General features: G+C 45.8%; 1 protein-coding gene across 1 annotated transcript in view; it reads right to left on the minus strand.

The window, feature by feature from the left end:
- Nucleotides 1–14,886, minus strand: part of LOC146785774 (phospholipid scramblase family member 5-like) — a 197,875-nt gene extending 182,989 nt beyond the window's left edge. The window contains exon 1 of the mRNA XM_085633635.1: nucleotides 14,288–14,886. Within this exon, the coding sequence (XP_085489761.1) occupies nucleotides 14,288–14,300 (13 nt within the window). The 5' untranslated portion in view covers nucleotides 14,301–14,886. The remainder of the gene's footprint in view (nucleotides 1–14,287) is intronic.
- Between the last annotated feature and the right edge of the window lie 314 nt (nucleotides 14,887–15,200).

Below are 15,200 nucleotides of genomic sequence, written 5' to 3' on the forward strand. Positions count from 1 at the left end.
ACCAAATGAAAGGAGAACCACACAAGGTATATATATATAAAATATATGTATTTATTACTAAACACTCTCTACTAACCTCTTTATGAGATTAGAGAGCAAGGCACACAATATTACAGTACTAAAACTACAGTAAATATCACAATACACAGTGGGCCCCAGGGGGAGACCAAACCATATATTAAGAAAGCGGCATAAGAACCACAACTTGACTAGACACAGTGCCTAGAGCACGTAGAATCACTGGAAGCCCAAGGAACCACCCAAGGTAGTGACACAGGGGACCCACAGGGGACACGTGCAGTGTGAGAACACAGCCGCGAGCTCTGTACAATCCTATGGGAAAGTCGCGGTTGGAGTTTTAAAGATTAAGGACACTTAGGAGAGGACTTGGAGCAAACCCTTTAAGACTTAGAAGGTTCTAAGACCAGCACCCATGTGAGCACTGGAGTACTTGTGTTACCTAACCCAGGCAAGCCGGGTGCATAGGTGTCAAAGGGTGTCGGGACTCTTCGCTGTTTTCAATGGCGAGTTGCTGCAAAGTGCTGCTGCCATGGAAAGGAAAAGTGTCCGGTGTGATCCAAGCCTGGATCGAAAATGAGACGAACCTGAAAGCAGAGGGGACATAGTCTGGGTCACATGCCTGTGACCAGGGACACGATAGACGGATGCCCACCGATGTCGGGTGTTTCAGGTGCGATGAGGTGAAGTTTGACTCCACTGCCACCTGGACCAAGAGTGGATGACCACAGTCCACAGGCGAGCTGTCCCACGAAGGATGTCGAGTGCTGGCGGGTCGGTGTCTGGATTGGAGACCAACAATCCTTGGCAACGGCAACCACGCGGTGAGATTAAAAAGGCTTCGGTGTGGACCAGCATGGTCCTGTGGACTCCCCAAGCGATAGAGAGCCAGGGCACGTCTGGAGCAACCAGGTAACCCCACTGAAGGTAAAAGTACCCTTCTCAGGGACCCACAAGTGGACGGACAAGGGATCGCGAAGGGACCACGAGAGGAATCACTCAATACCAGCCCACGGGACACTCGAGGATTGTAGGCCAGTAATCTTTGGTGGAATCACTGCTCGGGGTCTTAACTACAAGTAGCCCAAAGCACAGCCTCAGGGATTGCCAAAAAGCATATGCTGCTGCAAATATTCACTGTGTCCAGGGGTTTGGGTTGCACGGTTCCCACGAGGGCTTTGGATATCAGGTTAGCTGAGAGCACGGATCGGCCTCAGGAAAACTTGGAAACCCACCTCCTGTGTTGCAAAATCTTCGGAGTCCTTCAGGAGCTGTGTAGTTACAAACCAGACGGATGCGTCTTTGGTGCCTGCCTTGTAGGGGAGTAACTCCTTTACTCCAAGGGAGATTCTTCGATCATCCAACGTTGTTTAGATAGTTGACGTTCTGGGATTCTGTAGCAGAGTTTCGTCCAGGTAAATCTAAAGTCCTGTAGAGTGCACCCACCCAGCCCCAATACCCACCACCCTGTGACAGGAAGCCTATTGTCCAGCTGTCCCCTGCCGGAGTTTTGGCCAGCAGCAGGAGGGCAGACTCGTGTCTGTGGCTGGCAGCATCCATTTTGTGATGCCAGGGCTTGCAAAGCTGGTACCGGGTGTAACGGTGCTGTCATATTTCTCCCTCTAGTAGGGTGGAATCATACCTACTGGTGTGGAGGTATGATTCCAAGGAGTTTGACACCAAACACAACATGTTTCCATGCAGCCATTCCAAAGTTAGCATTTACCGCAAGGTTATAATGCACCTAAGAGTATATGGTTTGGCTGCATCACAAACAACCCCGGAATAAAGGTTCCAAAATCTGCAGAGGGGCTCTGCTCATGCATGGGCACCCTCTCACATAAAACCCAGCACCCTGCCTTCAGGATTGATAAGACCTGCCATAGGGATGACTGATAGGTTTATATGTGTAGTGATATGGATATAGTGAACCTATATCTAGGTAAGGGGTGAATGCACTACCTTACACAGGCTGCTGTAGCATACCTGTTGTGTCATTTTGCATGGTCTCCCAGGGGTGGCATAATACATGCTGCAGCCCTTGAGAGGCCACTGGGGTACCTATCCCCTGGGTATATATTATACCATATACTAGGGACTTATAGGGTTACCCCAGAATCCAATCCGGAGTGTACCTAAAGTACATGAACAACCAATTTAGGCAGAAAGCAGATAGACTGGGGTCCTGATTAGCAGGATCCTAGTCAAACTAAGTCGAAAACCAGCAAAACACCAGGCAAAAAGTGGGGGTAACCATGCAGTCAGATACAATAATATCACATTTAGAAAAGATATTGGTTTCTGCAATGTGGTGATTTTATGAATCCCTACAAATCAACTTGATTCTATGACAAATAAAATTGGCTTATTTGTTGCCTCTCCCTTTCTCTGTATCTTTATAGATTTTATGTATATGTTTTTATATTGACTTTCATTGTCTCATCTTAATAGACATATTGAAAAAAGAATAATATTTTCTATTAAAAGAATTGAAGCTATACATATTTCAGTATTCTGTGGAGTTCTCTGCTCTTTCAAGACCGAGTGAATGTATATGAAGAGACTGGATGCATGTAGGGTGATTTGAAAGGCGAGTGACCTCAAAGGGAATTATAATTTTGACTGCTAAGTAACACAGTAGTGCTACTAATATACTAGAAATTCAATTCACATGCATATATGCAGAGGTCGATACCTTCAACTCTCCTATCTTTTGTGTTAATAGCTCTCCACCCGACTGCAGAGATCTTGGCAAACACAAGTATACGTTTTAGTGTTAAATGTGGGAGGGACAGAGAGAGTGGCTGGAAAATCCGGAATATATATATATATTTTTAAACTTGTTTATTAAGATTTAAAATCCAGAATGATAAAATCAGTACAGATACAACAGAATCCCAGCACAGTACAATCTCTTCTAACTTTTCATCCCTCCTGACTCTCTTCATTGGGATTATTCAGCTGTCGCCCATTCCTTTGAAATCTTTGGCCCAATTTTCCACCTTGGGGGCTGGGCGCTCATCCAGTGAATCACTATCCTTCTATTGGCCAGCACTAGCCCCAGTTGGAGAAATCTACGAGTAAGCTTCTTCCCCTTGGGGCTGGGGAGAAGACCCAACAGTATCTCCTTAATGGACTGGGGTAGTGTCCATCCTGTGACCTGTCATAAATGCTACAGTATTGAATTCCCCAAAAATTGCAGCCTCGGGCATTCCCATAACACATGTAAGAATGGAGCTTCATTATATACACATCGGGGGCAACAAGAAGAACGATCTGGATATATTTTATGAAGCACCCATGGGGTCAAATAGGTTTGATGAACAACATAAAATTGGGTGAGTTTAAATCTACTATTGGACCTGATTTGTTTAACCCTTTCGCATACCCTTTCCCATTCGGAAGCTGTTAGGGGTTCCTCTAATACTACATCTCACTTGGCCTGGATCGGAAGTGGGCGTCTATTGAGATATGCTCTCAGTGCCCGATATATATGAGACAACAGTCTACAGCCCCCGGACAGAGTCACAAGGGCCTGAAGGGTGGCGGCTTTGGGCGGCTCCTCCGGGAACATCGGCCATATCCCCCGTGTCACCACTGAAATCTTTGCATACTGAAGGTATTGACCTCTGCCCAAGTCAAATGCAGATTCGGCCTCCTCTCTGGTTAGAAACCGCTGATTAAAATATAGATCGCCCATCATCTGACAGCCTCCCTCCACCCATCTGGAGACGGACATAGTTTGGATTATTTGTCTGAGTGGGGCTACTGCCCACAGCAGGGCATCAGGAGCATAGGGCGCTCTATGTATCGCTATCATAACTGCAGAAACCCTGGTGGAGGCCACATGTCTAACAATAATATGGGAGTACGCCTCAATAACTGTTTTTCCCAATTGTCATTCTCATCAAGCCACTGTACGGCATGTTGGAACTGCACTGCCATATAATAGAAATCTAATCCAGGAACCTCTACTCCTCCTTACTCCTCCTCATTCCCAAGTTCTCTGCAATGTGTGCAACGTCACCCTTTTCCTTTTGTTTCCCCACAATAGGTCAACTAACAGACGGTCCAACTGGAGAAAGTACTCCCGCGATGTATGGTAGAGCGACTTCTGCATTATATATAAGCACCTAGGGAGGACCACCATTTTTATTAAGGCAACACGTCCCATCTGGGATAAAGGTAAGTCACGCCATAACTCCACTGATTTGCGGATAACGTCCACACAGCGTCCCATATTATGTTCCAAATAAGCCTCTTGTGTGTGAATCAACCAGACCCCAAGATATTGCACTGAGTCTGTGACCCGGCTTATCCACACAATGGGTAATTCACCTTCTTCTTTATCCCTCAGTTTTCCCATAGGGAACATCTTAGACTTCCCTGGGTTAAGGCAAAGGCCTGATATCACACCAAAAGTAGTAAACTCTCTAAGAAGCTCTGGGACCGCCTCTTTGGGATGGTGGAGATATACCAGTATATCATCAGCATACATTGACCCTACGTGCAATGTTGGATCTAACAGAATGGCCCCACCGTGCCATCCTGTGTCGCAGCATAATCGCCAATGGCTCTATTACCAGAGCGAAAAGGAGCGGCGACAGGGGGGCAACCCTGTCAAGTACCCCTCCGGAGCACTAAGCTGTCAGATACTTGGTTGTGAAAAGGGACCAGAGCCATCGGTCTAATATAAAGAAGTGTTAACCAGCTCAAATATTTTTCCCCCATCCCATTTTAGCAAGCACCACCCATATATACTCCCATTCAACCGTATCAAAGGCCTGCCTAATGTCTAAAAGACACAAGGCCCAATCTGTGTCTTGTAAGTGCGGTGCATGCCAAGTATGTGCAAGGAGTCGTAAATTATGAGTGGTGTTTCGACCAGGGATAAAACCGTCTTGGTTATGGTGGACCAGTCGGGTCATATATATGGTTGGATTTGTGCTGCCAGCACTCCACTAAGTATCTTCTCATCAACATTCAAAAGAGATATAGGCCAATAAGAATTTGGAGACAATGGGTCTCTGTCTGGCTTAGGAACCATAGACACCAGAGCTTCCATCATGGACAGCCTCATTGTACACTTCTAGGAGATGATCCACCAACTGAAGGGCAAATGTTTTATAAAACTCAGTCGGGAGGCCATCACTGTCAGGACATTTTGCCGACAGCAGGATCTTAATTACAGTTAACACTTTCTCCTTAGCAAGTGGTGCCCCTAAGGCCGCAAATTCTGTCTCCTCAAGGGTAGGCAGTGTCATTGCGTCTAGATAGTCTGGCAAGGCTTGTGATCGGACTGGGGGGCCGCTGTGCATGTCTGTTGTAAGTGAGTCGCAAATGCTGTAAGTATCGCAGCTTGTGTGTGCATCACCTCATCATTACGAAGTTGATGCACTGGTACCTGTTCTGTTTCGCTACGAATCAATCCAGCTAGAAGTGCTCCCGATCTGTCGCCCTCCATATAGAGTCATTGCCTATAAGTGGTGTATTTATGCTTCTCTAAGCAGGACCAAGCCTCAAGTAATTCCCCTTTAACCTGTGTACACTCTGTCATATCAGTCGGGGTCTTATATAGTGTGTTCTCTGTGGTTTTTAATCGTGTTTCCAAGGAATCAATATCAGCATTGAGTTGGTGTTGGACCCCATAGGTAGTCAGGTACTCACAAAAAGAGGCACTGTTCCCAGGTGAATCAGGTCAAGGAGCGACCAAGATCCACATGCGTAAATGAAGGGATAGAGAAGATTAGGTCAGGGATTAGGTACTCTGGATAGCAGGGGAGACACAATATTGTCTCTTGTTGCCCTCACACACCCCGAAGGATGTCATGCTTCATCATCGGGCATTTGCTCCTTGTCGGGCCGGCGGTGCAATGCCCTACGGGTCCCCCGAAGGGTCTCTTTGGCGGAGATCTTTTAGAGAACTGCCGATGGGTGCATGCGGGTATGTGGGAGGGAAGTACCAGAGTGGTCAGTGCAAAGTGGTGTGTGCAAGGTGAGTTTAAGAATACCTAGGGATACCAACCAAATTGTCATTTAATAAAGAGATATCCTTGGTATAATAAAAAACCCGTAGGTTGATAGTTATCTGTCAAGACGTTATGTGTCTGGATAACTTAAAAAATGGTCGACATGTTTCACGCCTTGGGTGGTCAAAGTGATCCTTGGCGTTTCATCAGGACCAGAAGTGATGGTGAAATGTGAACGGTGCACAAACTAAATAAAGCGGGTAGGGTGGTATTAGCCCTCTCGCTGTTCAGAAAGGGGGGGGAAAGGTTTAAATCGCCTACACAGGTAGTGTGTGAAAGAACCAGTATGTTATGCCCCCTTTGAAACTGACCTAAAATAAAGAAAAGAAAATGGAGAAAAAGCATAAAAAACGGTGCGGGTTTGGTTGGCTTCTGTCACCGAGCCTTCCCGGCTTGGGTCTTGGGGCCCGACCTCCCTCCGCGCACCCATTGACAGCCGACGCGGTATGCAATGCACGCGAACCTGATATACCTTGAGTCAGCCTTTCTCTGCCTCCATAATGTTCGGACTTTCTATTTCTTCGGTAACTGGTGCTAGATGCAGAGACAATGATGCTCCGCATTTGCCATTGAAATAGCTTGCACCGTTTTTTATGCTTTTTCTCCATTTTCTTTTCTTTATATTAGGTCAGTTTCAAAGGGGGCATAACATACTGGTTCTTTCACACACTACCTGTGTAGGCGATTTAAACCTTTTCCCCCCCCTTCTGAACAGCGAGAGGGCTAATACCACCCTACCCGCTTTATTTAGTTTGTGCACCATTCACATTTCACCATCACTTCTGGTCCTGATGAAACGCCAAGGATCACTTTGACCACCCAAGGCGTGAAACATGTCGACCATTTTTTAAGTTATCCAGACACATAACGTCTTGACAGATAACTATCAACCTACGGGTTTTTTATTATACCAAGGATATCTCTTTATTAAATGACAATTTGTTTGGTATCCCTAGGTATTCTTAAACTCACCTTGCACACACCACTTTGCACTGACCACTCTGGTACTTCCCTCCCACATACCCGCATGCACCCATCGGCAGTTCTCTAAAAGATCTCCGCCAAAGAGACCCATCGGGGGACCCGTAGGGCATTGCACCGCCGGCCCGACGAGGAGCAAACGCCCGATGATGAAGCATGACATCCTTCGGGGTGTGTGAGGGCAACAAGAGACAATATTATGTCTCCCCTGCCATCCAGAGTAACTAATCCCTGACCTAATCTTCTCTATCCCTTCATTTACGCATGTGGATCTTGGTCGCTCCTTGACCTGATTCACCTGGGAACAGTGCCTCTTTTTGTGAGTACCTGATCTAATTTTTGGAGCATAGGCACTGGACCATTATCAAACTCCTGGTCCCCCCTCTTTTTTTGACATAACCCCATAGGTAGTCCTCATGCAGACCCCCCCCCAGATCATGAATTTCAGTGCCTCCCATTCAGTGGCTCAGGTGGATGTGGAACCCCAATTTTCAGCAAAATAATGTTGAATAACCTCCGCCACCGTCTTCACATATGGGAGGTCTGTAAGGGCCTCTACTCGGAGTCTCCAAAGTTGAATAGATGGTCGTCACAGTCCACTGGACACTGTCAGCAACTGTGGGGCAAGGTCAGACATATAACGCGGTAAATAGGAAATGGCTTCGGTCATAGCAAAGCAAGAGAACTCTGTTCTATTGGATTTGCACGCTCTCCATTTGTCTCTCAATTGCATACCCTGAAGTATACCAGTGAGGGAGTTCACCATACGGGGTTTAGTGTGCTCTTTAGGGGGCTCTCTATCTAATTTTCCATCAAACACACAATTGAAATCACCAAAGAGGAGGATCTCAGCACCTATGTAGATAGTTGCCTCTTTCAAAACAGCCGGGTAGAAATCAGGGCAATCCAGATTAGGGGCATAGACGTTAATAATTCAGATCTCTCTTCCTTCCCATCTGCCAAACACAATATCATACCGCCCCTCAGGGTCTAGAACATTTTGGATATGGTGGAAAGGAACTCCCGGTGCCACCCATACCAGTGCCCCACGTGCAAAACCAGAATATGATATAGCATATATCTGTTCCCTCCACCGTTTACGGAGACTCGCTATTGTGTTTCCCCAGATGTGTGTTTCCTGTAGCCCTACTATTGCTATTTTATATCTCTTCAGGAAAGCATGTATTCTACGACGCTTATCTAGGGTTGCCAACCATCAGACGTTCCAGCTAAGAAACCTAAACATCTGTACTGCCATGGTGATGTTGTATCAAGTGCTTGATGTGTATCACACCCCGATGGTATCTCCCTCCAGTGTAGTCCAAAATCTGTGTATAATGGCATAATGCTTCGTGTCATTAAAAATTCCCCAACAAACAAACCAACATTTGAAAACAAAACTTTGGAATCCAACCCCGGGCAGTAGTAAGATTCATATGTGCAACAGATGATCCTCATAAGAAACAGTACACACCGCCCCAAACCACCCCCTCCACCCCATTCCCACCAATACCTCAATGTCTGCATGGCTGCTCTAGGGTCGTGACCCAATTTAGCCGTATCCAAGATATCAAGATATCAATATTTACATCTAAATGAACGCTGTGTAAGAGAACTGATAACGTCAAGGCGCGAGGTTGCTCTCAAGCTACCCCGGCGGACCTAGTCTAGTGGGGGCATTGCCGTTCCGGCGGCCACACGTTACTCAAAACTTTTTGCATTGGGATGGCTCTCAACCTACATATGCAGATTAAAGTAAGAGGAAGCTAGAAGGTTAAGGAGTCACCCCTACATTCCAGAATATAAACCTCCCAGGTATCCCAAAAAATGTAAAGCCATCTAGTTTCTGAGGACCACTTATCAATTACACGGGGTCAACTTATCTGTACAGTTCAGCAGTCAGTGTTCAGCTCAGAGAAAGATATTCATGACCACTGCCTGGTCCTCCGTCTTCCTGTGCAAGATCTGGCATTGGTTCTATAGAGTCCGGGACCACCTTCGAGTCCGAAGCATGCAATATTCAGTCTCGACGGACCGTGATACGGCCCAAGCTCATTGTTCTCCTTTGAGGCTTTTGGCGGGTGGACTCTCTGCGACCTCCCAGTGAGGGCTGTGAGGTGGGTGTCCCAACAGAGCTCGTAGAAGGAACCAAACATCATCCCTCCAGGGCCCTAGCATCCAACCAGTCTCTCGCCTCCTCTGCCGAGAAAAAGATCAGGGCACGGCCCTCACTCCCATCCGGAGCTTCGCCGGAAACATACGGCTATATTTCAAGTTTAAATCCAGAAGTCGCCATTTGATTGCCACTAAGGTCTTCCTCTGCTCCTGAACTTGTTGCGTGTAATCAGGATACACTGTAATGGAATGGCCCGTGAAGAAGAACTGTCGTCCACTGCGAGAGAGTTGGAGCAAAAGGTCTAGGTCTCTGAAATTCAGTAACTTTGCAATAATAGCATGAGGGGGTGCTGCAGGCGTCAGGGGGGCCGCAAGCATTCGATGTACCCTCTCCACACTGAAGAAGTTTGATAACTGTTGAGGGGCCATTTCTCGGGTGATCCATTCCTCCAAAAACAGGTCCACTACAGGGCCCGCTGCCGTTTCAGGAAAACCCACAAATCGTAGATTCCGCCTTCGTGATCGCTCTTCGGAGTCCTCCGCTCAGTCATCGAGCTAAACTACCTGATGCTTCAGTTCCACCACTGTGGCGCTAAGGCTTTTAACTTCCTCTTTTAATGCGTCGGTATCATTTTCTGTGACCGTTACCCTGTCCAAAACCTTCCGGAGGTCGCAACGCAGGAGGTAGACATCTCTGCCACATTGTTAATCTTTTTTATCATCTCCTCTATTGTGGACTGGACGGCGCGTACTACATCCATCAGTGTTGGCGCATCTTCAGTCCCTCCTTCCAGAGTTCCCCTGTCCATTGCTTGGTTCCCAGTGGTGTCTTCAGGACCATGGAAGACCGGCTGGGCATAGTTCAGTATTTTATTTGATTGTGATTTCACTGGCTTTTCTTTCCCCATGGTGCTCAAGGGTCAGAATGGGAACACTCCCTGTGTGATGTCTCCGCCGTGGGAACAACTAAAGCGACTCTCCAGTGAGCCACACTCTTGTCTGGAATACGATTGTTTCACCTCTCTGCACAGCTTTTTCCCTTGTAGAATTTCAGTCTAAGCTTGGGCTACACTGTATGTAACTTGGCCTTCTTACCCAGCCATTTCTTTAAGTCTCTGCCCAGCAGCTCCAGTCAGTCAGCTTTGGACTTGTGATGAAAGGCCCCAGGGAGGGAACTCCTCCCTCTTTCCATAAAAGGTTGGACCCTCAAATCATCTCAATCCGTGTCCAGACGGTCCTCCACCATAAACCACAATCATGTGCTGCCCTGGGATTACGTTCCTCTAGGGTGCGTCAGTCCTTCAATCTGCACCACACGATTCTCCTCACCTGCAGAAGCCATCAGTTTGTTCCCCTAGTTATACTGCTGGCTTCCCCTTAGTAAACCATGCAGCTTTCATTGTCTAAATTTCATCCAGGGGTTCGCCTTCCGCCAGGTGCAGTTCACCTCCGCTGTCCAGATTATAGTATGTCCCATAAATGTAGCCGAAATGGGAAAGTGCAGTGATCTGCAGTTCCTCCATACAGCTGGGTTACGTCAGCTGTAGATTAATGCCAGGGGAGTCTGACCAGTACTCAGTGGAAGCTAGTGCTGCGCTGATATGGCACTGTGTGTGGGCTGGTTCCAGGCCGGCGTCTGCCTCTGTCACCTCGACTCCCTGGCCTCCACTCAGAGGATCCACTCACCATGCAATTATATTTGAGGCCCAGGCAGTGTCCCCTCTTACCTCGGGGTCTCAATCCGAGGCTCCCCACCACCCTGCCTGTATGGGAGAGGCTCTCGCCATCTACCCCCATCGGGTCTGGACTTCCTCACAGCAGGCCTCAATCTTGAGGAGCGGTGCCTCTCCCAACAGCTTCGTACAGGGGTAGAATCTGGAGGGCTCCTCCATCACTTGGCATTGGGCTCCGCTTCTGGACTCCAGCGGCCCGCCGGTGTCACAGCTTCCGTTGTAATGCAGCTGCAGAATCAGGACCTTCACCCCGGAGCCCCGGATCCGCTTACCACACCTCATCAGTTCCTCGAGACAAGTCCCAGGGGCATCCGGGAACTCGGCACTTCTCTGCAGACCCTCGTCTCCGGCTCCCCCAGCTCAAGATGGCACCGCTACACAGTCCGGGCAGCCCCGTTACTCCTAACAATGCAGCTTTATATTCACCTCCGCAGCCGTTATCAATGGATGCACAGGGTCTGCTTCAATTCAGGCTACAAACCGGTATCGGTATAAAGCAAGGATAATGCAGGATTTTGAATTACATTGGGCCGCCGCACGGAGCTCGCCTAAGACACGGCTAGGTGGCCATGCTGTCAGGCTACGCCCCGATCAGGAATACTTAGTATTAAAAGGGAGGAGGTAAGGGAGGAGTGCTTTGGTAGAGCTAGGAAGTGGTTTGGAGGGACCACCAACTCACAAAAGGATAAGCATAATGCTATTCACAAACTGCACTTCCATTGTTACTACAGTGAAAAATTACCCAAAACAGTAGCAAGTGTACTCCAGATTAGACCTGGAGTATGTTCAATATCACACACAGCCAACCACTAGTACAGAAGCACTCTCCAGATTAAAATATTGGAGGTAGGGACTTGAAATAAAAGCCTATAAGAATTAATGTTAAAACAAATGACATTATTTGAACTATTTGAAAGTATAAGTAAATGTAATTTTATTTTGATATTCGAATATTCTTTTTAAGGTTAAAGAAGAATGTAACATTATTTTATATTAAAAATGATTAAAATGACTTTTCATTCATTCAAACATCATTTTTAATCATTTAAATACAAAATAAAACTATATTTTTTTTACTTTAAATGGGAATATTTTTTAATTTAAACTTCAGAAAAATGCTTTTATATTAATTTATTATGTTCAAAATAATTATTTTAAATGTAAAATTAAGTCCCTAATACTAACATTTTACTCTATCACTCTACATTTAAAGTAAATACATTCAATAAATTACTTTAATATTTGAGGTAGAATATTTTCCTAGTTATTTTTAAGTGTAACAAACTTTTAAGTTTTACCATATATATTTATTTTGGGGAGTTGTCCCATAAACCACAAGTAGAGGCAATAGTAACCATTCTCAGTGCGTAGGAAATATTATATAAAAAATTGTACATTAAAAATATTAATAGTTCCATGCCAAATACACCAATAAAACCACATTAAACCTGCATAGTTATTCCTTAATAACCATGCACCATCAAGGAATCAACTCACTTTATACACAAAAAATCATGTGTTTGATTTGAATATCCTTGATGGTAACTGGTAGTTTCATAGACCCAGACTTTCCCCTACAATTTACCATCTGGAGATCTCCTCCTCCATTGTGGAGTCTCAATTAAGTGTGTTGAATCCCAAATATAGTTGTAAAGTCAATGCTAGTTTTTTTTATTTTGATATACAAATTGTATTGATTTTAGACCACAGAACGTGGCAAGAGTTGAACAACTGACACACATATATCGAGGTACATAGGAAAAGACAGCCACAGCATGAATCATCAAAACTCAAGTGGTACATCAACATCCTAAATGGTCTAAACCAGAGCTCTAATCCCTTTATACAAATTGACCCAGCCACTTCCCCCAGACCTGGCCATGGTTGCAGTGGCAGCCTCTGGCTGCATAAACCACATGCTCCTGTTGTGCCCACCAATCAACCCCTCGCTGCAATCCCGACAAAGTGGGAGGGGCAGGGGACATCCACTTTGCAGCAACATCATGCTGGCAACCAGGGGAGGCATGCCCAGAAATGATCGCTCAGCTCTTGTACCACCAGAGCCCTCAAACACACCAAACAAAATGGAGGATTAAAGGGGAATGGTCAGAGATCCATCGAGAAAATTTCTGAATTTGCAAAAAAGCACTCAACAGTCAGAAGCGGGTAAAAAGACCAAAACAGTCCAGGAGTGAGTGTTATAGGCTGCTGAGGTGTGGGTGAATTGTCAAAGTCTCAGGTGCCATATTCTCTTGGAATCGCAAGGGTGGAAAGTCAATACTATTAGTAAGTTTACAATTGTATTTGCTGTTTGTATTGATTACACTGCTATTTCAGGAGTGGGGACATGTAAGACTACATTTTTTGGTAGCTTTACACTCGGAAATGGTCAGGAGCATTCAGTAGTAAAGTTATTCAAAAGTGTAAGAGTAAACTTCCATACACAGATTTACTCTCATGTAAGTTTACCTTTGTGAATAGACCCCAAGAACGCAGTCGAAGGAGCAGAGTGACTTTGTAAATCCATCTGGAAAATATGCTGCCATTTAAATAGGTGTTAGAGATAGAAAAAAAATGCCAACTAGAACTACTTTATCCTACAGGAAAGAGGAGATGAAGCAAAACTAGGTAAGGTAAACAGGACAATATCTGCTGCATGTGAATGGCATCAAGAACAGGCGTGGGAATGGTGGGCTGTATCACATCTGCTTTAGGCACATAGCAAAGTCTGCCCCTGACGTCACCTAGTACGTGGTCAAGCGTGCATGACGTCATCCACCCTAGAAGGAAGGTGAGCCTCTTGCTCTGCTGCCATGACTTGGTGTTTACATCCGTTTTGTACCTGGGACTTCATCCAATATAAAGTAGGTTCTGGAAGATTCATTTTGCTTGTGCTGGGTATTAAACTAAGTAGCGAGAATGATTTGAAGGGATAGTGCAAAGAATCAATAGGCGAACATGTCCTCTTACAATACAAGAACGAAAATAAGAATATTCCACAGTGGATAATTAATCATTGGGAATCAATATTTTGTTTAGTTTTTGTTGATTAATTCTTTCTCCTCAAAAGAAGCACATAGACGAGTTCCCAAACAGCATACAATTGTTTATCCATTGCTGTACATGCAACAAAATGTGTGACATGTAACTCTAGCCGAATGCCTTTAATGCACTGTCTATATTAAATGTACAATGTAATGTCTAAGTCTCACACTGCATTTATCGTTTCGCGCTCCATTTAACTTTTGCGCATGACGCGTGCTGAAAGAACTTTTTGACATGCATGTTCCATTTCAGACGTCTGCACGCATGCAAAACGGCTATTACGTGTTTTTCCAAGCGGGAAATAAAATATACATTTATAGTATGCCAAATGCCACCCTAAAATAACAAGGTCGAATCTGTGCTTACCTGGGGAGGCCATTGGACAGCTGGGGTGAAGTGAGTTTGTCGATTGTAGCAAACTGCAGGGAGTTTTTTTTCTCGCTGCGTCCACGAATAGTTGTTCTTGCGGTGGACAGGCAAATAGCAAACACCCGCGGTGGGGAACTTCTGCTGTAGTCAAGGTGGCGGTGTTAGTTTACAAAAAAACAGCAAGAGAGCGGATCTGCTTTCACCGGTTGCCAGAGCAGATATTGGATGTCGGGTGGACAACAGTGGACGGCTGCTGGGAAATTCTTATTTGTGCCACGCTATCACAATGCTGTCAGGTAAAAAGAAAACAAGAAGCGGCAAGCACGGCATCCACAGACTAAGGGCAGGGTCCACAAACAAAGTTATTCCATCGAAGTGCATCCGGTTCACATTGACGCATATTGCGTCTCCGTTTTTGGTGCCTTTCTCTCTTCTGTGTGCTATTGGGAGCATGGAGGGATATTAATGAAGGTATCTTCTGATTATGGTATACGGCGGTGACAGGCCCTCGGACACAAGGTCGCTCATGTGCACGTTGCCTGCGTCACCACACGGACGTCATTAATTGCGAGCGTCGCCGGCTACTGAGGCCGAATACAGAGCACCCGGGGCCCGGGCGACGCCGACGCAGGCTTTAATTTTAGATTAAGCTCGCAAATCAAAATGCAATTCTCATCATCACCTGCTACGCAGAAACTCAGAGACGGAGAGAGAGAGAGAAAGAGCAGGAAAGTAACCTTGGTTTTCAAGCTCATATTTCTTGTCTAACCAAGTCACCATGGAGATGCGGATGATTCACGGTTCCCGAACTAAGAGAATCATTGAACGAAGCAAAGAAAGAGTACGCGTAACCATTTTATTATATATAATAACACTACGATGTGCAGTCTCGCAGTTAGCTCCCCGACCC

Source organism: Triturus cristatus, chromosome 11 (assembly GCF_964204655.1).
Source record: "Triturus cristatus chromosome 11, aTriCri1.1, whole genome shotgun sequence".
Classification (NCBI taxonomy): domain Eukaryota; kingdom Metazoa; phylum Chordata; class Amphibia; order Caudata; family Salamandridae; genus Triturus; species Triturus cristatus.